We start from the raw sequence: 26,650 nt of genomic DNA, 5'->3' as shown, positions 1-26,650 counted from the left end.
TGACAGTATAAAGAATAATGTCATACAATGAACAGGGTAAATAGAACTTGGAAAAAATAAATAATAATAACTTAATAGGAATAATTATATACAAAGTAGTGGACCGTCCTGGAGATCAAAGCTTAGATATTGAATTTAAGATTAAGAGAATGCTTGGTTTGAACAACCAGGTCTTTAGTCTTTTTTAAAGGTGGGAGTCGATTGTTCAATTCTAAGGTCTGGTGCGGAGTGAGTTCCAAAGATTAGGACCGGCAGTGGAAATAGCTCTTTTGCTAAGTGAAGTCTTGAGAGGATGGCGCCAGCAGGGGCCACGGAGGAAAGGCATATAGCAGGATTCCCTGAGGTCACGGCTGTACCAGGGCAATCGATCCCCTGGGATAGTGGATCCCGCCTGCGGCTGAAATATCTGGGGTACTTGAGTGTTGGACCTGTCTGCTAATAGGTCCATGCCCGGCGGTCTCCCACTGATCCACAATCATCTGGAAAGCTGTGGGCGACAGCTGCCATTCCCCTGGATTTAGGCTTCTTCTGCTGAGAGGAAGTCTGCCGTCGTGTTGTCCTTCCCGGCAATGTGGACGGCGGAGATGTCCTGAAAATGTGCTTCCGCCCCAAATCATCAGGAGAGCGATTTCTAGGGACACTTGTTGGCTTCTGGTTTCCGCCCTGTCGATTGATGTATGCCACCGTTGGTGGCGTTCTCTGACAGCACTCTGACCGCTCTGTCGCGAGAAGTCTGTGGGCAAATCGCAGGCACGCTAGCCTGACTGCCCGCACCTCTAGTCGGTTTGATGTTCCACCTGGACTCTTCTCTGGTCCACCCGCCCTTGGGCGGTGAGTTCTTCGCAGTGTGCTCCCCATCCGTTCAGGCTGGCATCTGTGTGAGCAGAATCCAGGTTAGGGGGGACATTCTTTAGAAAACATGCACAGCGAGCGTGAGGTAGCTCCAACTGCTTGGAGACGGATAATTACTGATTTGCTGCACTTCCTGTGGGGGTATATGTACCCGTGCTGATGTCAGATCCGTCTCCAACTGCTAGCACGAGCACACTATACCCATTTGTTTTGAGTCCATCTGCTACACGCTAGGAAACTGCTATTTACCTCTTTCAAATAGTACTAGGATATCCATGAAACTAAATGGCAGCAAATTCAAAATAAGCAAGTTTGCTTACCGTAAATGGTTGTTTCCGTAGATAGGATGAATTAGCCATGCTGGTCTGGCGAGAGCGTCGCAATCCCGGGTAGGCGGCGTTTCCCTCAGCTAGCCACAGAGCTTTGACCCTGTGCGGCCTGCACGGTAGTGTTCCCGCGCAGTTCCCTCACCCTCTTCAGTTTCTTTGTAGCCAAGCGGAGAGGTAAGTTAGTTTCAGTATGTGTGTCCTTTGCTTGACTGTCTAGGGAGGAGGGAGGGAACGCATGGCTAATTAATCCTGGTATCTACGGAAACACGTTTACGGTAAGCAAACTTGCTTTTTCCCGTCGATAGCAGGGCTGAATTAGCCATGCTTGTCAGAGTCCCAAGTATATGGTTTTTGAATTTGTGGACAACAACCCCCACAGTAGTAGACAGTCTCATATCTTTTTAAGTGTTGATAAGACTGCTATGCCTAATGCTGCATCAGAGGTCGTTTGTTGCTGTAGGCAATAGTGAGACGTGAATGTATGACCATGTTGCCCGCTTTGCATATAGCAAGTAAGGGAACCTGTTCAGGTGGGCAAACTGATGCTGCAGTGGCATGGATTTGGTGCGCCTGAGGCTGTGTGTTAAGTTTAAACTATCCGTTTGTTTGTAGCAAAAGAGAATGCATTCGATAACCAACTAGTTATAGGTCCGTTTGGAGACTGATTGTCCAGGGTCATTCGGGTTAAAGGAAAGAAACAACTGAGAAGGTCTTGAAGTAGATTGAGTCCTTGTTTATAATAAGCCAATGCTCTTTTGCAGTCTAACGTGTGCAGAAGCTTTTCACGTTCATTTGATGAGGTTTTTGAATGAAAATGGGTAAAGTTATGGTCTGATTAATATGAAAAGACAATACTATTTTAGGAAGAAAAGAAGGGTGAGGACAAAGGGTAACTTTGTCGTGGTAGAATTCTAGATAAGAAGAATAGTGAACTAATGCCTGGAGTTCACTGACTCTTCTTGCAGATGTTATTGCAATTAAAAAGACGTCTTCCATGTCATATTGTTAGGAGCCGCGGTCACGGCTTGCCGCAACCGGAAACCGACGCTTACCAGCGCGGCAGACCGCCGCGTTTTCCTTAAAGATGTGCTAGGTCTTGGCTCCGGGGCCGCGGTCCGCAGCACAACATGGCCGCGGCGTTTCTGCTCCCTCTTCCGGGTTGCTGGCTTCGCCCCCTTCAGGGGCTTACATCAATGCTTAGGATTCACTGCAGGATGTCTCCTGTGTCGGGATTGGCTCTCCCCTAGTGTGCCAGCTGGTAGGAGCTATTTAAGGCAAGTCCTGCGCCTCAGACTTTGCCTTGACTTCCTCTCGGCTCCTGGTCTGTTCCTGTTCGGGGTTCCTGATCCTGACCTGTGGCTCCTGATCCCTGGACTGGCTGTGGCGTATTCTCTGGCTTCTGACCCCTGGACCGGCTGTGGCGTATTCTCTGGCTTCTGACCCCTGGATCGGCTGTGAGGTATTCTTTGGATCTTGACCCTTGGACTGGTTACGGAGTTTCCTCAACTTCCATTATCTGAACTGTCCATCTTTGATTCCACGACCTGCTGGAGGCGCCAGCTCAGCTTTACTCTCCACGGCCTGCTGAGGACATCCACCTTTGATTCTACGACCTGCTGGAGGCGCCAGCCATCTGGACCATACGACCTGCAGGAGGCGCCCTGCATCCGGATCTCCCTGCCGTCCCTTCCGTGAGAGTCCTGGTCTAGGCCTCGCCAACCAGCGATCGGACATCCGTTCTTCGCTGGACCAAGGGTTCACACCCCGAAAGCATAACACATATTTAATGTGGCTGGAGTCCAATGGTTCGAAAGGAGGAAGCATTAGTTGTTCCAAAACCACATTTTAATCCCATGGTATTGGTGGTTTTTCCACTGGTGGGCCGAAGCCGTAACATGCCTTTCATGAATCTGGAAATTAACGGATGATTGGAAATTGGAAGCTCGTTAAGAGGTTCATGAAAAGCTGCTATAGCACCGATATGAACACGTACCGAGGCAGTGGCTAAACCTGCTTCATAAAGTGTGTTGCATGTACTGCAAAAGTTGAATGGCAGTAGATGAAAAAGGATTTATATTTTTTGGAGTACACCAATTCAAGTAGCGAAGCCACTTCCCCCGTGTAATTGCATCTGGTTTGAAGGTTTCCTTGAAGCAATAAGGATATTCCTTCTGTGAAGATAGGCCTAGATGAATTAGTAGTTGCCTTTCAATCTCCACGCCGTGAGATGAAGTGATTGATTCATTGGATGAAGTAGAGAGTCCCCTTCCTGGATCAGAGATGTGGAAGGCTTTGGAGTGTTATCGGGGGCATGTGGAAAGTCGCATGAGGTACACATACCATGGCTGTCTTGGCCATGCTGGGGCGGATGAGAATCATGTCCGACCACATCCTGAATACATTTCTGTATTGTTCGAGAGATGAGTGGGAAATGGGAGGGTAGGTATACATTAAACCTGGTGTCCATGGAATAAGAAAGGCCTTGGGAGCAATCATAGGCTGCTGGCATATAAATGGAGCAAAAGGTTGGACTTGTCTGTTTGTCTCTGTAGCAAAAAGATCTATTTCGGGAAAACCCCACTGTTGGAATATGCTTTTTGCACCTCTGGATTTAATATCCATTCGTGTGGATGAAAGATCCAACTTAGATGATCTGCTGTTACGCTGTCTAGACCGGAAGATAAGTTGCATGAATGGATACTTGGGCTTTGATGGCCCAATGGAGAATTCAAGTTGCTTCTTGACACAGTGTCCAGGAACCGGACCCTCCTTCCTTGTTTATGTAAAAACATGGCTACCCGGTTGTCGGTGTATACCATTAGACCCAGTACCCTGATTTGAACAGAGAATGTCTGGAGTGCATTCCAAATGGCCCACAACTCAGGAGTTTGATTTGGTATGAAGACTCTTGATGAGACCACAGACCTTGGGTCTTAGATCACCCAGGTGGGCTCCCCAACCCTTCCTGGATGCATCTGTAGTCAGTGTGAGCTGATGAGGCGGTAACGGAAGGGGGCCCCTGAGGAAAGGTTCCTGGGGGAGAGCCACCAGCGAATATCTTATTTCATTGCGCTGGTATTTGAAATCTTGCAGTTGAGGGTTTGTAGAAATTGAAACCACTGGGTTTTTAGACCCACTGTAAGCGGCGCATGTGAAGTCTAGGTGAGGGACCACACAAATTGCTGCCGCCAAATGTCCCAGAAGTTGAAGAAACTTGTTGTGCTGATGCTTGTGTTTTATGAAGTAAGGTGTGGGCTAACGCTGTAAGGGCTGTATCCTGTCCGCAGGAAGGTATGCCCTCTGGTCCACTGTATTGATGAGTGCCCCTATGAATTGAAGTATTGTGAGTAGGTTGCAGGAGCGACTTCTTGTAGTTAAGAAATCCCAGCGTCTGAAGGCAGTTGATCGTGCGTAATGTATGTTCTCTCAGTGTAGACTGATCAATGCTACTATAACCAGTTGTCCAGATAAGGAAAAATTTGGATCAAAAGTTGTCTGAGGTGAGCCACCACCACTGCCAGGCATTTCGTGAATACTCTTGGGGCTGAAGATAGGCCAAAGGGCAGAACCTGGTAGTGCATGTTCTGAACTTGAAAACAGAGGTAACGCCAAGAAGATGGGTGAATTGGGATATGTGAATATGCCTCCTTCAGGTCAATGGAACATAGCCAGTTGTTGGGCTGGATCAGTGGTAGGATATTTTTGAGGGAAAGTCATTTTGAACTTCTCTTTCTGGTGTGTTTGTTGAGTGATCGCAGATCCAGAATGGGTCGAAGACCCCCGACTTTTTTGGGATAAGGAAGTATTGGAATAGAACCCCTGATGATGTTGCTGAAGAGGAACGGTGTGTGTATGGACTGTTGAAGTTGTAGGTTGGACCAACTCCTTTGCGAGGGATGTTGCTTGGGAGTGTCCCACTTGTCTCGGGGGGGATATGAGGAAGAGAGGGGAGTGGACCATTCTTTATGATGTTGATTACCCATTGGTCTGATGTGATAGATTCCCCAATTGTTTATGAAAAATTGAAGGCGTCCTCCTATGAAATTTGGTGGTGGGTAGTGGCTGTATCATTTTCAAAAAGATGAGGGCTTGTTTTTGTTGAGGTGCCGGCGTTTGCTTTTTGTTGCCGTTGCTGTCTAGGACGGCCCCTTGAAATGGGTTGGGTTTGCGTTTCTGGGTGGGGCATATGATTGAGGTCTATACTGAGAATAGGGTTTATTGTATGACCTTCTATAATACAGACAATGGTAAGGATACAACCGCTGTTGGGTTTTGTGAGACTCTGCTGGTGTCGTTAGGGAAAGTACAGCTGCACTTGTCCTTTTAAATGAGAGACTATGTCTCCAAACTTTTCTCCAAAGAGACTGTCTCCTGCGCATAGGATATCAGCGAGGTTGTCATGAACGTCAGTTCGAATGGCGCTTGCTCTAAGCCAAGCGAGGAGTCTGGCCGCTATAGCAGAAGTGGATGCTCTTGCTGATGATTCAAATGACGCAAATTGACCGTAGTAAATGCCTGAGAACCTTCTTCTATATCCAAAAAAAGGCTGTGGAAGTGTGTTGTCCTCTGATAAACAGATTGGATGCAATTTTTGAAGTGATTCAAAGATACTGTATTGTATAAAATTGATGATGCTGTATTCTAGTTGCAAGCATAGAGGAGTGATACACTTTTTTTCCCCCAAAGTCGTCCAGACATTTATTGTCTCGGCCAGGTGGGACATTTCGAATGTAATTTAGTATGCTTTGCCTTAGATAAAGCAGACTCCACCACAATGGAGTGGTGAGGAAGCCTGAGAAGTGTTATAAATTGTGGAATCATGCATTTTATATTTAATGTCAATCTTTCTTGAGGTTGCAGTTGATGATGAGAAGGGAGTTTTCCAGATTTTGAAGAGAACACGTCTAATATTGAATGCGGTGGTAGAGCAGTCTGCTCAGGAGGAGATTAAAAATTTTTAAGATTCCTAGCATTTCCGCCCCTAGGGTCAGGTACCTTTCCAGTTTCTACCTGGAGTATGTTGCCAACTTTTTCCAATAAATTTTGCATAAGTTAAGTCTCCTCCGGAGGAGAATAAGGCTCCGGTAGGCCCTCCCTGAGGGTCAGATGCATTCCCGAAGAGTTGGTGAGAAGGGAAAGTGATGCCGGGGAACCCGGGCTAAGCGGTGGAACAGATGTATGTTAGAATCTGGATCTAATGGTGTAATATTTTAGGTGAAGATGGTGATCTTGGGGGTATTGTTGTGTTGGTATTTGATCTGAATGTTCCAGATCTTGGAAAAATGAGCTTAGAACTTCCGAGATTTTAGTCATTGCCCATGCTGCAAGGGTGCCTTGTGTAGGAATAATCAGCTTTTGTTTTGTGGTCTTTATTGGAATTGCCGCCAACAATATGTCTTCAGGTAATGTCCCTTTTTGTTGTTCCCTAGGTGGAATAATGGGAGACGGGCTTATCCGTTTGGTTAACGGAATTTGTAAGGAAGGAGAATGTCTTAGACCGAGAAATGGATGAGAGACTGGAAAAAACTGGCACTTAGTGATGCTTTACCTGGTGAGAGAGATTCAGGAGCAGTTAAGCTCTGAAGTTGATGTTGAAAATTTAAGTTAGAAGTTTTTGGTGAATCATGAGAATGTTTTCTCTTCTTTGCAGAATGTTTTGATTGATGTTTGTCTGTAACCTCCTGGTCACCCAATTCTATTTGCATTCTTTTTGCACCATGCGCTTTAGGTGCTTCATGCACTGCTCTTTGCGCCGTAGTTGCACCGTGTGTCGATATGTGCGCCGTACTTCGAAGATGCGCCGATGTATAGAGTTTGGTTGAGCCGTGCGTCGATCCATGTGTTTTTGATGCGCCGTACGTGCCTCGCTTGTTCTTGGAGCATCGTGCGTATGTTTAAGTGGCACTGAAGATCCAGATGACTTATCCCCCGCTTCTTGTAAGCACAGTACTGCTACCGAAGCCCCGGCTTTTTTAGAAAGCCATAAGGGTGAGAGAGACCCTGGCCAGGTACTGGGATGGCTCTTTTTTAACTCCAATGGGCCCAACGAGTAAGCCTGTTTTGAATGGGCCTTACCCATTTTCGCCGGTCCCGGCGAGTGTACAGACGACGGTGGGGCCGAAGTGCCCGTCCTCAGTCTGATGTCGTTGAGCCTGCAGAGACAACCTGCCGCAGTTGCGACACGACTGGTCGTGTTCTGGGCCCAGACAAATGTAGCAATAAAGTGATGGACATAATTTTGCCATATTGGCAGTACTTGAACCCAGAAGGCTTCGGAGCCATCTGGGTATGATGTTGTGAAGAATAAAAATGCGAAAAAACTTGAAAAAAATTCGCCAAAGAATTTCCTGTGAGGAAAAAAGATTAAGAGGAAAAAACCCTGTGTGCGATCGGATCGCGGAAAAAAAGAAACTGAAGAGGTGAGGGAACCGCGCGGGAACACTACCTGCGCAGCTGCAGAGTCAAAGCTCTGTGGCCGAGGAGAACTCCGCCTACCCAGAATCGCGACGCTCTCCCAGACAGCATGGCTAATTCAGCCCTGCTATAGATGGGAAAAAATTGGAAAATGTATTTTTTCATTCAGGGTATAATCAAGCTTTGCCTTTCATGACACAGCAAAGTGAATTAAAATCAGGAACTGTAGGTATTTCCCTGGCTTCAGAAGACTTACAATCTAAGGTTCTGATTCAAGGTATTTGCCTCTAGATACAGAATGGGAGGAAAGCCTTTGTGAATCAAGACCTACGTTTATACCTGAGCCAGTAACATAGTTTGTTTTAAGAAGTGTACAGACAAGTTTCTGGAAGAAAACTCCATAAACAATTATTAGCCAGGTAGACTTGAGGAAAATACACTTATACCTGGATTGGCCACTGCCGGAGATAGTATGCTGGGCTCAATAGACCTTTGGTCTTACCCAGCATGGCATGTCTTATGCTCTTAAACTGTGATGACAGAATTAAACTAGCAGCTGTGTCTGGCTGGCAGGCTCCAAGTACAATAATAACTAGAAGTCCTAGTGGAAATGCAATTGTTCATGTTGCTGTGTCTATCTGGCAGATTATACAAGGAACCTAAGAGACGGGATTGCTGATGCAATGGCCACTCTGGTTGGGTAGCTATTTACACTACTGCAAAGCTTTATGGACAGACATGGGAAGGATGGGGTGGGGTGTTGGGTATCAACTATTTGGCAGATCTTGAATGCCCATCTTCTTAATATGGATTGCAAATGAGAAAGATAATTAAAACATACTAATAAGGAGCTCTCTCTTATAAGCAAGTCCAGTTCTACAGCTGGCAGTAGGGATGTATCCTTATGGTGTGGACAGGAACAGGACAGGCTAAATGGGCCAGCTGTCATCTATGCTCCTAGGGTTATTTTACTGTTATTGATTGCTAATTGATCTATCATCAAAATAACTTACCACAATAGACACTGATAACTATTAAGCAGACAAAACAGATTAAAAAAGGATTAGTCATGAAAAAGTAGCTGGAAAAAATACACACATTAGGTCATTTACCTTCTGACAAAGGATTCAAAAGCTTGAATGCAGTATTCTCTCAGTTCATCATCATCCACATTACAAAATTTAACTACCAGGGGTATAATCTTCTCTAGATATTCACCTAACAAAAGAAAAGAAAAAAAAAAAAAAAAAAAGATAGTTTGATGATCAAGCATCAATCATCAATATTTATCTTTACAGAAAGCATTCATTTTATTTTCCTTACCTATTCTATGGCCTGCTTGCCTACTGATAGCAGCTATGCACTGTATATAGGTCCTAGTTGTTGACATGGAATCATTTTAGAAAGTTCTGTCAACAGATGCTCAATGAGGTCAACAAAAACTATATTGCCACAACTCATCACCAGGTGACCAAGGGCAATGATTGTTCTTTTCCTCACAGCAAGTCTTGGGCTTGTCAACTGTGGAAGCAGGCAGCTCAGAATTGAAGGGTGGAATTAACAAGAAGTCCTCCTTGCCTAAAAACAAATAAAATAAAGATGTATGAAATAATGAACAGTAAATAGTTTGGGAAACATATGTGCCATGGTCGGATCATGTTCTTTTAACCTTTTCTTATCCAGATCCGAAAAAGAGGGTAGTCCCAATTTTTGAAATGTTAGAATAGTAGGAGGAGCCATACTGATTCAGATCATTTTAATGATCAGCCAGATGCCAGCACTGTCTCATCTCTGTGGCATCTATAGGAAACAGCAGTGAATGAACTGGGATAAGATTATTGTGCACACCTTGGTTGATTGAAGTTGATCTTAAGGACCTTTTGGGTTAAGCTTACTAAGCAAGGTTAAGTGATACAATTCTGGCTGTTGAATAAAGTTTGAGACATCTGGCATCGCTCTAAATTCCCTGAGGAACCAATGTTATATAGCAAACCATGTTGAGACTTACTGTAAAAATAATCAAATCAGACGTCCATCTCATAGCAGTGTTGGAGTCCTTTTTTTGTTACTTTGGCTGAGAATGATGTGGAAGTTGAGCCGTATGGATTCAATGCTCTCACCCAGACACAGACTAGTTTGAAGGCCACAGGTCAACCTCTGAGTGAACTCATATTTACTGTTTTGCACTGTGAAATGCTTTTGAATAGGCAAGAGTGTTTTACATATTCCAGTAGGTCTATGATAAGAAAGCAAGCAATTAAACTTATACTAAAGCCTGAGAGAAAGTGAAGGCCACACAGCTTTGCCTGAAACCGATAAGAACTCAGGAGTTAACATCGCCGCTTTTCCCAAGCATTTAGCGTAAAAGGAGTAATAACAGCTAAAAGAGAGGGAATGTGCACTTCAGGATGTTATAGCACAGCTAATCCTTTGGAAACATACAAGATAGATATAGATATAGATAGATAGAGAGAATATCGTGGCAATATTACATATAACTTAACTACTATTACTTCTATATGATCGATTTTATTTGTTCTATCCCTCCTCATATCACCTAAACTTACATTCCTAATGGCTATTTGTAATAGGGAATAAGCTCCTGGGTTCCAGCCCCCAAGGTATAATCCCAGTATAGTGTGTGTTTTATATTGGGTAAGCCCCTGAGGAATAGTCCTATGTACATGCAGGTGATAAGCTTCCTCAGATAGCTCCCAGTATAGACCTCAGTGAGATTAGCCCCCTAGGTCAGAGTCCGTGGGCAGAATGCCAGTGTGCACAGTCTGAACCCAGAACAAGTGATCAAACTACTTCTCCTTATTCAATATAGCCCTAATTTTAAAAAGCGTGCATGCACAGAGGGGGATATATGTGTGACTAGGCCATGTGCGCGCCGAGGGCATTTTAAAAACGGCCCGGCCTTGCGCATAGCTCCCAATACATGCAGACGTGCCGGGCTTGGTGAAAGGGGCGGGCCAGGGGCCGACCAGGACAGCAGTCATTAAGCCCTGCTCCGGGTAAGCACGTGCTGGCAAGCAGTGCACAAAAACTTACTAATTGGAGCAGACTGGGAGAGAATCGGGAAAGGCCCACTCGCGTCATAGCGTGCAATATTTTTTTTAAACCCCAGCCCCCGCGCTCGCAAGAGGCCACCAGCCCGCATAAGAGCAGATATTAAAATCCGGCACAGGTTCTTGTGGCTTGGTTTGCCTCTGTTGGAAACAGGATGCTGGGCTTGATGAATCCTTGATGGACCCAGCATGGCAATTTCTTATCTTCTTATGTGCACGACGGAATTGCATTTTATAACGCGCGCAACATGTGCATGTTATAAAATCAGCGTGTCCATGTGGAGGCGCCAGGAACTGCGCACATGGATGTATGCATGTGCTTTTTAAAATCTAGCTTTGTGTGTACACAGAGGCTTACTGTCACAAAAAGTTCAGGAAGCAATGCCTGGCTGCACAGTTACAATTCAACTCTAAATATACTTTCTCACTTCTGCTTTTTACATATACGGTAAAGCATTGAGAATTATCCTATAAATGATAGTTTTCTATACTCTCGTTAATTGGTTTCTCTTTATATATATGTAGAAAAAGAGGAACTGCGTCATCGTGCTGATTGGCTAAGAAAAAGCAGAATTGTAGTACTTTACTCATTAATATTCGTTAATTACAAGTGCAGCTAAACTTATGCAATCCTAACCTTCTTGAGCATTAAACTACTGGTTAATCATTATTTTTATGTGCTTGCTGCATAGCCCCTTGTCAAATGTCCAGCCTTTAGCAGTTTCTGCATAGTTCTGGCCTTGTCAGTCTCATTGCATCAATACAATTGGGATCTAGACGCAACAACTCCTCCCTTTTGATGTATTCAGGTTGACAAGAGCCCTAAATGTCTGTGGATGGAGCCATCTGCAGTCAATGGATTTCAGGATGCTCAAGCAAATCAGAGTCCAGAACAAGGGTTGCCTCAGAGTCCAACTTGCTAAAGGATGCCTTGAAGGAGGCTTTTTTTTGTTTTGTAAATACATTAGTTTTTATAGGGGGCAAAAAAATGATCTGCATAGATTTTGAATGATAGACCTAGACCATCTAAGAGGCAGCAAAGAGATAGAAGGAAAATATTAAAGAGAAGCGCATATAAAGTGGAACTTTGGGGAGCACAGGAACAAACTGTGAACCAATCCGAGTAATAGGGTGAAATGTCGATCCTTTGAAGACTATATGTGACATAAATGAAGTAAACCAATCTAGATGAATTGTCTGAAGTATAACCCTCTTCATTCAGTAATCATAACACGTCTGCAATACACATTGTTCTTCCTCAGGGTGAAGCTCGGTCAATTGACATAATGGAAGGATAGCTGTGAGTGCCGGAAGTGATGACAAAACAATGTGTTCGAAACACGGCCCCATGTCGGGAATATCTAGGCACTAAAGGGAACAACTGAGTCAGCCAAGAACTTCAAACTTTCAGATAAGTGTTCATTTTGAATTTTTTCAGAAGTCTGGAAGTATTGTCATATGTTTTTAAATGCAATGAAAAATTCCTTAAAAAATCTTTTAAAAAAAACATGACAGATGATTAAAATTAAGGCAGAAGATGTATAAATGTCATACACATTTATCCTGATGACGCCTAGTATGATGGTCATACTGCGGGCATTATATGATTACTAAATAAAGAGGGTATATTTCAGACATTTAATCTAGATTGGTTACTTCATTTATATCACATCATCCTGAAATTTATTTGAAGTTTTTTTATACCAACGTTCGTTAGCACATCACATCGGTTTACATGGAACAGATAGAAAACTAAACATTAATTATGCATGGGAAAAGGAAAAAAAATAAAAATAAAAATCAAAGGATCAACATTTCACCCTATTACTTAGATTGGTTCACAGTTTGCTCCAGTGCTCCTCAAAGTTCTGCTTTATTTGCGCTTCTCTTTAATATTTACCTTCTACCTCTTTGCTGCCTCTTAGACTGTCTAGGTCTATCATTCAAAATCTATGCAGATGATAATCAGTTTTTGTCCCCTATAACAACTCTTGGTCTTCTACTTTATCCTTTGTAGCTCTCTGTATTTCATCTATTAAAACATGATTATTTCACAACCACCTTAAATTAAATACCTTAAAAACAGAAATACACCTCTCCACAATTATTTTATCTTGTTGCAGCCCTCATCTTATGATCGACAACTGGGCCATCCCAATATCTTAGAGTTTTAATTGATTCTGAATTATCCATGTCTAGTCATATCTCCAATGTAGTAAAGTCCTCTTTCTATTAAACTTTGCCTCTTGAAAACCTAAAACCATTATTTCAGAATGATTCTTCAGTCCTTAATATTCACTGGTTTTGATTACTGCAATGCCTTATTCTTAGGCCTCCTCAAATCCTCCATATGTCCTTTACAACTTGTCCAAAATGCCACTGCCCATCTCCTATCTAACACAAAAATCAGAGATCATATTTATTTGGTCATTTGTTCACGTCATTGGCTCCCAGTTTCCTACCATATCAAATATAAAATTCTTCCCATTATTCATAACCTAATTCACAACTCCTCATTTGTATGGTAGTGTACTCTGCTTCAAATTTATCAACCTTCGAGACACTTGTGATTCTCTGACAAAAGTTTACTGGAAATCCCCACAGTTCGCTTTGCTAGGCTTGACCAGTCGTTGTGCCTTTTCAATAGCAGGCCTCTCTCTATGGAATTCCCTCCCTGATAATCTAAGATTAATTACTTCTAACAAAGAATTCAAGAAACTCTTCAAAACTTATTTAAGCTTGCCTTTAGTTAAGTAACCATCTCTTTTTACTTCCTTCCGCTTTTCCTTTTAATAACGCGATTGTCCTGATTTTATTTTTATGTATGTATGTTAATTTATCGCAACCCACTTGGGCCTACCCCTATTGAATCAAGCAGTATATAAGAATTTTAAAATAAATAAATAAAAAATAAGTAGTAGTAGGCTGGTAGGGTTCCCTAGGCCTCACCAAAAGTAGAGGAACTGTAAAGGGAGGGGGAAGGGGATGTGAGAAGGGAAAAGGATTGTGACACACTTACCCAACCACCCCACCTGCCTCTCTCCTGTGAAGAGTGGTGAGAAAGTGAGCCCTTTGTGCTGTGGTGTATTTGATGCTGCCTTGTAGGTGAACCTACGAGGCCTATGCCAACAGCTGGCGAATGCGCCCTGAAATGGGACAGGCAATGGGACCAGCCACCTCTCCCGCAGGTTGAACCTGTGTGTTCTGGTGGCCGGCAGGAGTTAAGTCGGTCCCCTGAGGCGCTAAATAGAACAAGAGTCCAAAGGCACACCAGGGTCAGGACAAGCAGCAGACTGGAGAAGCCAGAGAAAGGCCAAGGTCGGGGCAGGCAGCAGACAAGCATGGTCAGGTCCAGGCAGCAGGCAAGTGTGGTCAGGTCCAAGGCATGAGGTAGATACCAAGAGACCAGGCCAGAGAAGGACGAAGACACAGGGGACATTGGTCTAAATTGGGACGAGACAACAAGCTGGATGAAATGGGCTGGGCAAGGCAAGAACAGTATCATGAGGGCTGGGGTCTGGAAATACCTTCTCAGGAGCAGGGCAGGGCCATAGGGCAGGAGCTGGGTCTATCTTCTGCCTAGCCAGCCCTCTCCCCTGCAGATTGAGCCCTCGGGTTCTGGGGGCCAGCAGAACTTGGCTACAACTGCTGAATATAATGTTTGGAAGCTGGTCTGATCTTCTGCCTAGCCAGTCCCTTCCCCTGCAATTTGAGCCCTTGGGCTCTGGAGGGCCAGCAGAGCTTAACAGGACAGACTAGTTAAGCAAGTCAAGGCAGGGCAGATTCAGGCTGGATGTTGTGGGCAGAGACACACTAGAAGCAGAGATCTGGATACAGGTACAGAAAAGGAACCAAGGGCTGGAGACTGGAACAGGCAAGGAGCTGAGGACTGGAGACTGGACCAGGCTGAGGACACAAAGCAGGGACTGAACTGGATACAGACAAAGGCTTGGGCAAGGTAAAGCAGGGAAAGGATACGGTAGACTGGACAGGACACAAGACCAGACAAGGACAGAACAAAACAGACTAGGGCAGGACTTAGACAAAGCAGACAAGGTTAGGAATAGAAAAGGACAACGCAGAACAGAGAACACTGAGGTCCAATGGCAGTAACACAGAAGGCCCATAGACTGCTAGGAATAAGGCCCAGAGGCCACTAAGCAATGAGAGGTCTGATTAATCCACAGAACAAGATCTAGCATAGTAGCAGGCCCGGAGGCCACAAGGGAAGGTAAGGCCTAGATAGGTCACAAGGAAAGGAGCAAGAAATAAGGCAGCCCAGTGGCCACAGACAAAGCAAAATAATAATGGCCAGGTCAGATGTAACAGCATCTTGGTTTTGGCAAGGCAGGATTAAATGGGGCTGGAGCCTGGGTATGGTGCAAGCAGCAAGGCAGAGTTTGGCAAAGCTAGAGATGAAGCTTGTTGAGGATCCCTGGGGGAGGGGAGGCTGTACCACAGGCTCAGTCAGGTAACCAGTGAAGAGATGGCTTGTGTTGCTCGCAACAGAGCTCACTGAAGGCCTCTGCTGGTGGAGAGGTGTCAAGAGGTTTGGATCAGGGCACAGTGAGGCTACACAGTGAGGCTGCACAGCAGGCGAAATCATGACAAACAAACACGTTGGAACACAGGAGCCTAGAACAGGAACAACATGTACTAATAGCAGGAGACCTGTTGCTGAGGTGCTGGAAGTCTGTGGGAGCGAGGCTTCAAGGTCTAACATCAGAAGGGGTCGCCACAATGTTGCCTATTGTGGGACCCATAAGGCAGAGTTTTCCAAACTGTGTGTCGCAACACGTTAATGTGTCGCCTGCATTGTGCAGGTGTGTCACACAAGCCCGGTCAACTCTGACGCGAGTTTGGGCTTTTTTTTTTTTTTTCAGTTCGTAGGTTGCTTATTATTGGGCGATTTTTGCTGTCACCCGTGTTTTTTGGGACTTGGTGGGTGGGACTTGAGCCAGCTGTCCCTGTCATTGGCTGCTGCTGCCGATGAGGCCTGGCCACGAAGAGTACTGACTGCAAGCAACAGGGTCTGGTGATTCTGGAAGGTTTTATGCAGCACGGCAGGCTTGAACCCTGAAGGGAGTGAAGCACTTAACTGGCAACAATCAAAAAGAAGAGGTACATGAGTGTGGGAGCCAGACATGCTTTGGGGGGGGGGGGGGAGAGATGAATGTGTGGGGGACAGACAATTTGTTTTATTATTGTTACTCAAATTATAACAATAACATGAATCTTGGATTATTATATATTTTTAATATAAATGAAAGGTTTTCATGAGATAGGTTGTGTCGTGAAACATTTTATTTATCTATATATTTAAGGAAACATACATAAATTGTTGAAATATGTTTCGTTCGTTTAACCTTTAACCTCTGGTTTGCTAGTAGACTGAATTACTGTGTCGTGAAATTATGTTTGTCTAAAAAGTGTGTCACCAACATGAAAAGTTTGGAAAGCTCTGCCATTACTCCAGTTTCCATAACTACAACTATTTAACCCTGTCACTACCTAACTTACCTATAGCCATCTCTGGTAAACCCAAACTATTATTCATTGTCACTACAATTTGCTGCAACAGCTAATGCTTTTGACTGTCATACAGTTTTGTAAATATATTATGTAATATAGTTGCTATCGCAACAAAGTTTTTAAGTTTTGCTGTATTCTTCCTGCTAACACTTTGACTTGGCCCCTTAGACCGTTCCGCTCTCTCACCCAGTTCCTTATGATTCCCTGTTAATTGTAACTTTTTATTCTTCCTTTCTACTAGTTTTTTTGACTTCCCAGTTGTATGTAAACCAATGTGATATTCATCTGAATGTCGGTATATAAAAGTTATAAATAAATAAGGTCTGGGAGCCTGTGCATGCCTAGGGGATGGCGCAGCACAAATGGGAGGAAACACGATGGTGGTGATCCTGCTGCAAAATGGAGGCCATGGCATTTGAGCAGGTCCATCTGGGGTGAGTGTGGGCTCACGGGACTGTCCTGTGAACCACCCATCGTTAACACCTTCAGAGGGGAAATGCAGGGGAAGACAGGGGCAAGATTCCCAGGGGTGTGGCACTGTTGCCAACTTCCAAGAAAACTAGAATTACTGACACTCTGGGAAACTGTCCTCTGCATTTCTCCTCCACATTATCAATAAAGGGCCAGATATATAGTACCCACCAGGCTCAACAAACTTAGAGGTCTCTCCTCACTCATAAGACTTAGGGAAGGCATGTACTGATTTCCAAGTAGTTGCTTTGTAGACATTCATCAGTAAAGCCTCTACTCCAGGTGTAGGCAAACTTCTACCTGTGGTGTCTTTTCTCCAGCCCTTGGCTGTTCCAAGTTTTCTGGCCCACAGCAGTTCCAAATGTCTCCTTCCACCATGCTACACTCTCTCCTCTTATTTATATTATTTTGTATACCAATATTCTGTTATGTCAATCATAACAGTATACAGCATATAAAATTCAGTTAAAACAATATACAAAATACAATATCAGATTTTACATTAACTAAACATTTCTCAGTAAATAAAACAGTACTGGGATCCATGCTTTTTTATATTTATTTATTTATTTGTTTTTTATACCGATCTTCCTACATTAGATGCAAATCAAACCGGTTTACAAAGAACAATAACTTGCCTGACGGCATTACATGGAACAATGAACATTTAAGCAACTAAGTAACAGTCAAAGAGAAGAAAAACCAAGTATACAATTTGAATTACATAGTAATCAAGGTAAAATAAGAAATGGATTACATAGTAATGAAGGTCATAAGTAATAAAAGTCTAACAAATGAATAATCCAATATTTGTTGTGCTTGTACTAGGCTTAGTTAGGGAGAAGGAACTAAGAAGATATGTAGAAAAAGGAGTGGAGAAAAGCGGAAGAAAAAAATAAAATGGAATGAAATAAAAATAAAAATAAATAAATAAAAGTAATAAAATAGAAGGAAAAGTCAAAAGAGTGACTGAGGGTCTCTTCATAGGGAACCTAGGTAAATGAGAGAGACTAATAACAGATCAAACCATATACGTGAGAGAAATAAACAGAGAAGTATAGCGAGAGATGGAGAGAAAGCTTTAAGCTAACAAGAGGGTTCTGGAAAAGCAAGCTTGAATAACCAAGTTTTAAGTTTTTTCTTAAAGGAGATTGGGCAAGTTTCTTGTCGGAGGTCAGGAGGGAGAGTGTTCCAGTTAGATGGACCTGCAGTAGAAAAGGCCCTTTTTCTTAGCAATGTTTTAGCTTGAGGGACGAAGAGGGTACCTAGGTATGCTCTTCTCAAAGGTCTGGTGGAATATTTAGGGCGAACCTGGAAAGTGAGATCGAGTGGGGCGAGATTGTGTAGGTTTTTGTGCATGATGGTTAGCACTTTGTAGATGATTCTATATTTGATGGGGAGCCAGTGGAGGTTATAAAGGATAGGAGTGATGTGATCCCTCTTTTTTGTATTTGTCAAAATCCTGGCCGCTGAGTTCTGTAACATCTGTAGTGGCTTTATAGTTACAGCAAGGAGTATATATTTATAAATGATCTGGAAAGGAATAAGACGAGTGAGGTAATCAAATTTGCAGATGATACAAAATTATTCAGAGTAGTTAAATCACAAGCGGATTGTAATAAATTGCAGGAAGACCTTGTGAGACTGGAAAACTGGGCATTCAAATGGCAGATGAAATTTAATGTGGATAAGTGCAAGGTGATGCATATAGGGAAAAATAACCCATGCTATAGTTACATATAGGAGATACCACCCAATAAAGATCTAAACATTATAGTGGATAACACTTTGAAAGTCTGTTCAGTGTGCTGCGGCAGTCAAAAAAGCAAACAGAATGTTGGGAATTATTAGAAAGGGAATGGTGAATAAAACGCAAAATGTCATAATGCCTCTGTTTCGCTCCATGATGAGACCGCACCTTGAATAGTGTGTACAATTCTGGTCGCCACATCTCAAAAAAGATATAATTGCGATGGAGAAGGTACAGAGAAGGGTGACCAAAATGTTAAAGGGAATGGAACAGCTCCCCTAAGAGGAAAGACTAAAGAGATTAGGTCTGTTCAGCTTGGAGAAGAGACGACTGAGGAGGGATATGATAGAGGTGTTTAAAGTCATGAGAGGTCTAGAATGGGTAAATGTGAATCGGTTATTTACTCTTTCAGATAACAGAAGGACTAGAGGGCACTCTATGAAGTTAGAATGTAGCACATTTAAAACTAATTGGAGAAAATTCTTTTTCACTAAATGCACAATTAAACCCTGGAATTTGTTGCCAGGGGATGTGGTTAGTGCAGTTAGTGTAGCTGGGCTTAAAAAAGGATTGGATAAGTTCTTGGAGAAGTCCATTATCTGCTATTAAGTTGCCTTAGAAAATAGCCATTGCTATTACTAGCAACAGTAGCATTGGATAGACAGTTTTTGGGTACTTGCCAGGTTCTTATGGCCTGGATTGGCCACTGTTGGAAATAGGATGATGGGCTTGATGGACCCTTGGTCTGACCCAGTATGGCATGTTCTTATGTTCTTAGTCAATAATCAAAGTTCAGAATTTAAAACTAAAATTATGAGTAAAATTAAACTTAAAATAAGCATTAAAAAAAATTAAAAATGGAAAATAAAGTCTATTTCACCAGTTAGCTGTTTGCTAAAGGCTTGTGTAATTTTTAAATCTTTGAAAATTAGGCTCTAATCTAACTCAGTTGGAATTGAGTTCCAGAGTATAAGACCAGCTATTGAAAATGCTTTCCCTTACTTTGTTCAAATGCGCCGTTTTAACTGTTGGTATTGAAAGCAGACCTTTGTTCGCTGATCTCAGATTATGCCGAGGTGTGTAAAAGTGAAGAAAAGCATTTGCCCATTCCATTTTATCATTAAATAACGATTTATGAATCAAACAAAGGACTTTGTACTCAATCCTAAATTTTACTGGAAGCCAGTGTAAATTTATAAGTGATGGTGTAATGTGATCATATTTTCTTACACCCGATAGCACTCTAGCTGCTGCATTCTGCAGTAATTGAAGCGGTCAGAGTATTATTAGGTAGGTCTAGGAGTAAAGCATTACAATAGTCAAGTTTAGAAAAAAATTTTACGCTTGCAAAACAGTCCAGAAGACACCTGGGTTCATTAGAGGTTTTAATTTTTTTTAAATTGTAGTTATAACCTCCTTTTATCATATTATTTATGTTTTTCTTCATACTTAATTCGCTATCTATTTTTCTTGTGAATAGCTGACTCTAGGATTTTTTTTTTTTTTAATCAATGCAGACCTAACTTCTAACCACTGCCATTCTACAAGCAAGACTAATGATGGAAAACCCGGAAGTTTGATCCACAGCAATTTAAAAATAAATAAGACGAAGAGCCCCAAGCTTGGCTGAAAGAGAACATCTCAGATCAGCTTTAAGTGGCGAGATGAGAGCAACCTTGTCCAAATCACTCTCTGAGGGACTGGACGACTTGTGCAGGCACTTTGGGTTGAGGAGCTGTGAGAAGAAGTGGTTCTGCTGCCTTGGGTTGTTCTTGTTCGGATCTCTGGATGAACCTGCTTTTCATTCAATCTGACACGGCTCTAGGATTCTGTTCCAAGAGGCATCATCAAATAATATTGGTCTGGAAAGAGAACTGCTCACTATCTGCAGGTCAGGATCAGTCTTCCCTTCCATAGCAACATTTTCTTAAGCAGGAACATGTGATGGGTTGTGATTTAATGACTTCTTCCACCCTTATGTTCTTCCATCATGATGAATGAATCCCCCCATATGTTTAATAAAATAAAAAATAGTCAAAGTGCAAGGGCAGGCAAAAGATTTTTTATGCAAGTTCCCTCTCCCCAACTGAATCTATGAGGTGGACTCCACCAAGCAACAAGGAGGTCCCCACCTTGGCTTCTGGTTCAGTAAAGAACCACTAATATGGTCCTGTGTAAAATGTCTGCCCAACCTTAATCTACACTCTGCACCTGAGTGTTAGCCATTGCTCTAATAACATGATCCCTTCCTAAATCTAGGCCCAAGAAATTAAAGACTTGTAGACCTTTAAGATATAATTCTTTAACTACCTAGTGATGGATGTCTTAGAAGCAAATTTGCCCCACATAGAACAGTTTATATTTATGAAAAGTGGAAGCTCTATATAAGCAAAATTTCATATATCGCTTGACATCAAGGTGGTGTGACATGAAGGAGGGTAGCTTGCTGCTGAATGGATGTGACAGATCTGCTCTTTGAAAAATAAGCCAAAACCCAGTAAACTCTGCAAGTTTAAACCACTCTTACACTTCCGAGACTTCCGCCTAGCTCTACAATCGATCATCCTCCCGAAACTGGATTACTGCAACTCACTACTGTTGGGCCTTCCCGCCAGCACCATCAAACCTCTTCAGATGGTCCTGAACGCGATGGCCAGAATTCTGACAAACACCAAAAAAAGGGAACATATCACCCCCATCCTACAGCACCTTCACTGGCTGCCGATCAAATACAGGATCCACTTCAAAGCTCTAATGATGATACAAGGCCCTGCACAACATCTCCCCTCTCAACTTAACTTTTCAACTGCAGAAGCACAGCACTAAGAGACCGATTAGAAGTGCATACAAGAACACGCTACTCTCCCAGCCGGCAAAAACCTCACTGAGGAAACTCCCTCTTTCCACTGCGGGTCCCCCACTCTGGAATTCGCTCCCTCCGGACCTGCGCCAAGAACCCTGTTCTAGGACTTTAAAAAAAAAAAGCTAAAGACGTGGCTTTTCACACAAGCATTCCCGGAGAACTAAGACCCGAGGAATACAAGGACATTACAATCCTCAGGCCCCTATCACCCCTGTACATATGTTCAGTGTAGCAATATAACTCAGTTATGTTTCGCCTTTTATGCTTTTTTAATGTTATTTAATTTATTGTTAATTGGTTTCAATGTATCCACAGTTTCAGTTCCTTGTAAACCGGTGTGATATGTATATTATACAGGAACATCAGTATATAAAAAATAAATAAATAAGTAAAATTCTCTTCCATATACTCATCCTCTGAACAAAGATAAATCCTTAACTCTCCCATCTTCATCAAATGCTATTCCACTACTGTTCAGTATGCCTCAAGGCTTAGTCCTGGACACTTCTCTTTTCTCTCTGTATTTCTTCCCTTGGTGCTCTGATCTCCTCCTATGGCTTTTAGTACCATTTTTATGCAGACAACTCCCAGATCTACCTCTCTATACCAGGAATTTCACCATGAACCCAGTCCCAAATTTCAGCCTGCTTGCCTGACATCACCGACTCGATTTCTAGTCACTACTTTAAATTTAACACAGCCGAGATGGAAATTATTTCCTACTCCTCCCCCACCCTCCAAAGCCACTTCCCTATTTTTCTGTCTCTAAGGACAGTACTCCCTAAGTCCTTAACCTTGGAATCATCTTTAAAAGTCCTCTCATTTTCTGTACGTATATTCAAATTTTTATTAAAATGTGTCTTTTTATCTGCTTAAACATCACTAAAATACCCCTTCCTGAGAATGCTTTTAAAATGCTCAACTTCCTGTCACAGGTCTCACATCTTTTGCCACTGCATTCTATTCAAAATTTGGCTGCATGACTTAGCTTCCTCCAACAATGCTATGACCATACAACCTCTCTTCTCAAGTCGCTACATTGGCTCCCTTTTCACTTCAACAATTCAAGCTTCTCTCACTTATACATTAAGTTCAATATTTTTATTCTGCTTTTCATGGCCAATCACTTCAAGGCTACACTAAGCTACAGGCACAGTTTGAGTGTTACATTGCTGATTACGGTGAATAGTTACTAAGAGCATCAATCCATTGAATTAACAGCCATGACTTTAGTTGGCGCTAGGAGTCTTAAGTAATCACGGATTACTTGTAGGTAGGAGGGAACTTCATTCCATAGGTCTGATGTTGCAACTCTAAAGACTCTGGACCTTGTGTTTTTAGTTGGATTGTTTTAAGGGGCAATGCAGTTAGTTGCTGCTGTTGGCTTCAGTGAAAAATGTTTTCTGAGTGATACTTTATCTTTTCAATTAGTTACACATGGCCATTGCTTTTCATTAGTCTCTAGTCATTCAATCTGCAGTGAAAAAGACAGGGATTTATTTGAATTTCCCTCCAGGAAGAGACCATAGGCTACTAGATAATTTTGGAAAGGAAATATTTCAGTTTCATGCTAACCACTCACATCTCTACTCATCAGCTTTACATGGTGCAATACCTTCATGACTGCATTCAAAAACTTAAATGCTTCTTTCAATGGTTACCCCCAACTTCTGTTGGTTGCACAGGAATGCATATGACATCTCCTCAGTCTATCATTTTGAAGCAGTATCACATAACTTTTTTGCCTCAATTGGAGCTTGCCCCATGGCGAGCAGCATTTATGATGTCCATGAGAAATCGGCAGATGTCCCTTGTCTATGAGACAACCTTTTAGCGAAAAACTAAGAAAAAACGTTGCAATTCATTCTGTCTTAATGGTACCAGAACAGACCTCTTACAAAAGGCAGTACTTTCAGAGACATCTGTTCTGGCCTTTTCTTTTTTTCAAAATCATTTTTAAAAGTAAGACGAGGAATATACTACCATCCAAGATCAGAACCTCTCATTTCACAGCATAGCATAACAAATAAGCACAACAACAAAACAGATATTTTACTATCCTGTCTCATTTTTTATAAGATCCAACACTTCTTCTCTTCCAAAGAGGAAAACAAGAAAAAAAATATGTATCTGTCCCCTGAATATCCCTACACCACACTCATCCACACATCCCCTTTACCCAATCTTATGCCTAATCCAGCTCTTAATACTATTTTCCAAGATGTAGAATACCCCATATCTTTAAGTCTCCTTTTTTCATTTTGTGGCAACAAGTCAAAGAAACATTGCCAAGCAGACATAATTCTTTAGCATTTTTCATGCGAGAAAGCATGCATCATCTTTCTATTTGCATAATAGTGGACATTTATTCCCGCTATATATTATGGGAAGAGGATTCCTCAGTTATCCGTTCTTTCAAAATACATTGGCATGCCACCAAAAGAACTATGTTAATAAACCGCAACTGCCTCTTGGACAACTGAGGAAACAAAATTCGCACCTGTTTTTCGTCCCCCAGAACGAGAATTCCTCTCGCTAATGGTAGGGTCACTTGGACACAGGCAGTCACAGATGAAACTATTTCCTGCCAAAAATTTAGATTTTTAGGACATGTAAGAAAGAGATGGATAAAAGAACCCACCTTTAGCTTACATTTATAACAATTTTCATTGTCCACCAATCCCATTTTATGCAGACGTATTTGATCCATTTTACAATGATAAAGAATTTTATATTGCATTTCATTGTAGCTTATTGCCAGTGGAATTTTATGTTCCCCAAACAATGTGCTAAGTTTCTTACAAGTAAAAAAAGACACCCCATTCTCCTATTGCAAACAGTCTGCCAACCCCCACCAACATGCTAGAATCTAAACTAGTTTTACAAAACCTATACCACTTAGATATTGAATTCTTCCCCATCGCTACTTGCTCCATCTCTGTGGTCAAACAAATTTCTGATTTGAGAGATATGGTTGAAATACCTAAAAGAAGAAATAATTCCTCACTTGCAAAAAGCCATAAAACTGCTTAACGGGGATAGGAAATATCTGTTGAATTTGCTGGAAACTCATGAGGCAGTTCTTTTCTTCATCTATCATTTTACGAATACTGTGCAGACCCCAGACCTTCCAATCCATGAAAAGCTATCAATCCCTGTTACAAACCATATGTTATTCTGAATAGGTAAAATAATGGAAGTCCTGGCCATGAGACCTAGTTTTTTACGCATATACCTCCATGCTACTGAAACCTATCATAGCCACATGTTCCTCCTTCTTCCCTAGGTAGAGATACATCTGTCAAGTGCTCAAGTCCTAAGGGGGAGTAAGGGAAGGTCAGCACCTCTAACAACTGAAACACATCGTATTTAAATTTGCCCACAATATATTCCCCAACATATCTTTAATTGGCATGCCAAATTATAATAGGGAAAATTAGGGGCATCAATACTACCTTGCTCTCTACCTCTTATCAATCTGTTATATCCAATTTTTGGTTGCTTATCCCCTCCACAGAAACTGTATAAACGTATTTCAGGTAGACCAAATCTGTCAACAATAGCCAAGGTGGCAACATCTGAAGGCAATATAATAGTTTAGATAATATAATCATTTTAAACAGGCCGTTCCTACCAAAAGGAGACACTGGCAAATCCTTTCAAGCTTGCAATTTGTGGACAAAACTCTCCAGTAACTCTCAGAAATTGGTCTCATGTAATTGCGATAGATCATGAGGGATCCATACTCCCAGATATTTTATTTTATGCAAGTTCAATTTAAAAGGAAATGGACCCCGCCAATATCAGCTCTAAGTTCAGGGGCATGGCCTCAGACTTGTCAAAATTGATGGTAAGTCTAGAAAAGGATAGAAAGACAGAGAAAAGCCTCATAATAGGTCCTTGCATCATTTAAAAAAAAAAAAAAAAAAAGCAAGATATCTGCAAAAAGGCACATTTTTAATTCTTGCCTACCAACTTTTAAGCTTGTAATATCTCCCGTCTGCCTAATCTGAATTGCCAATGGTTCCAGTGTGAGCACAAAAAGTAGTAAGGAGAGGACAACACTGTCTTGTCCCCCCTTCCAGAGCAAACTCCGCTGACAAGAGAACCATTTGTTAATATCCATGATTTGGGATTTGTATATAATAGCTGAATCCAATCCAAAAAAGGCCCTTCTATCCCGATTTGGGCCATCACCCAAAACATATATTGCCAATTAATCTTACCAAAGGCTTTTTCGGCATCTAGGCTCAACATTATGCTTGCCTTCTTAGCCGTCCTCCTGTTTCCCCACAACTGCCAACACCTTACGCATGTAATTAACCCCATATCTACCAGATTCAAACCCTGTTTGATTGGAGCCCACTAATGATGGAACAATAGTTCCCAATCTCATTGCTAATATGGAAGCCAAACGTTTATTATCTATATTTAAAAGTGATATTGGCCAATTTGATGTCAGACTTTCCACATCTCTTCCCTTTTTTGGCAATGGAGAGCCCCTACCATGTGACAGAGGCTGGTCAATCTCACCAGTAAACCCTGTGACATGGTAAGGGCAAAGGGCTGCCAGCACCATTTTGATTACTGGCAGCCGACGGCCCAGGAGATCTCTCCAGCCCCCCCCCCCCCCCCCCCGGGACCACCAGGGTCTTTGGGTGAGTCTTGGGGGGGGGGCTTTATATTTAATGAGGTTTGAAGGCTTGGGGCTGGTTTTGGGGTTGTTTTTATTTTGGGTTTTTTTTAAACAAAGTTTAGACAAAAAAACCTGTGCACAACTATACCATGCGTGTAGAAGTTGAGCCAGCTTTTTTGGGCTTATTTTCTGGCATAAATTTCTCAACTTATACATGAGTATATATAGTAAATATATGTTCATATTCCCATCCATCTATCTCTCCCACTGATGCTACCTCCAATTCAAAGTGGATTCTTCCCATTAACAATACAAACACTCCCTTTTGGCTTGTAGACAGCTCCAAGTGTCTTTATGAAGTGTACCTTCTCACAATAGTAGTGGCACACTTCCAGAGGATTCAAGTCTTCCCATATCTGTACAACTGACCAGTCACTGTAAGCTCCTCAGAAGAACTGTCACTGTCCATGCACAGAATGATTCAACTTCTGCAGGCTCTGGGATTTCTGGAGAACTTCCAAGAAGTCGATTCTGATGCTGACTCAGAAAAAAAAAATTCATCAGGGCATGGACAGACTCCCAAGAAGAAAGTGCTTTTCTTCCATTTGAATGAGCAAACATGATGAGATTGCTCATTCGCAAACTGCTGACCTTGCCATACTCTGACCAAAGTGATTCTCATTTTAGGTCACATGATGACAGCCATTCATGTGATCCCTCTGACCAGTTACC

At 42.3% G+C, this 26,650-nt stretch overlaps 1 protein-coding gene across 1 annotated transcript in view; it reads right to left on the bottom strand.

Annotated features, from left to right (window-relative positions):
• Positions 1-26,650, bottom strand: part of LOC115098487 (cullin-associated NEDD8-dissociated protein 1-like) — a 257,944-nt gene that overhangs the window by 126,839 nt on the left and 104,455 nt on the right. Inside the window, 4 exon segments of the mRNA XM_029615022.1 lie at positions 8,708-8,813; positions 8,919-8,996; positions 8,999-9,154; positions 9,157-9,173. Of these exon segments, the coding sequence (XP_029470882.1) occupies positions 8,708-8,813; positions 8,919-8,996; positions 8,999-9,154; positions 9,157-9,173 (357 nt within the window).

Source organism: Rhinatrema bivittatum, chromosome 9 (genome assembly GCF_901001135.1).
Source record: "Rhinatrema bivittatum chromosome 9, aRhiBiv1.1, whole genome shotgun sequence".
In the NCBI taxonomy this organism is placed as follows: domain Eukaryota; kingdom Metazoa; phylum Chordata; class Amphibia; order Gymnophiona; family Rhinatrematidae; genus Rhinatrema; species Rhinatrema bivittatum.
Note: the sequence above shows the minus strand (reverse complement) of the source record. Positions and strands in the feature narration are given on the sequence as shown.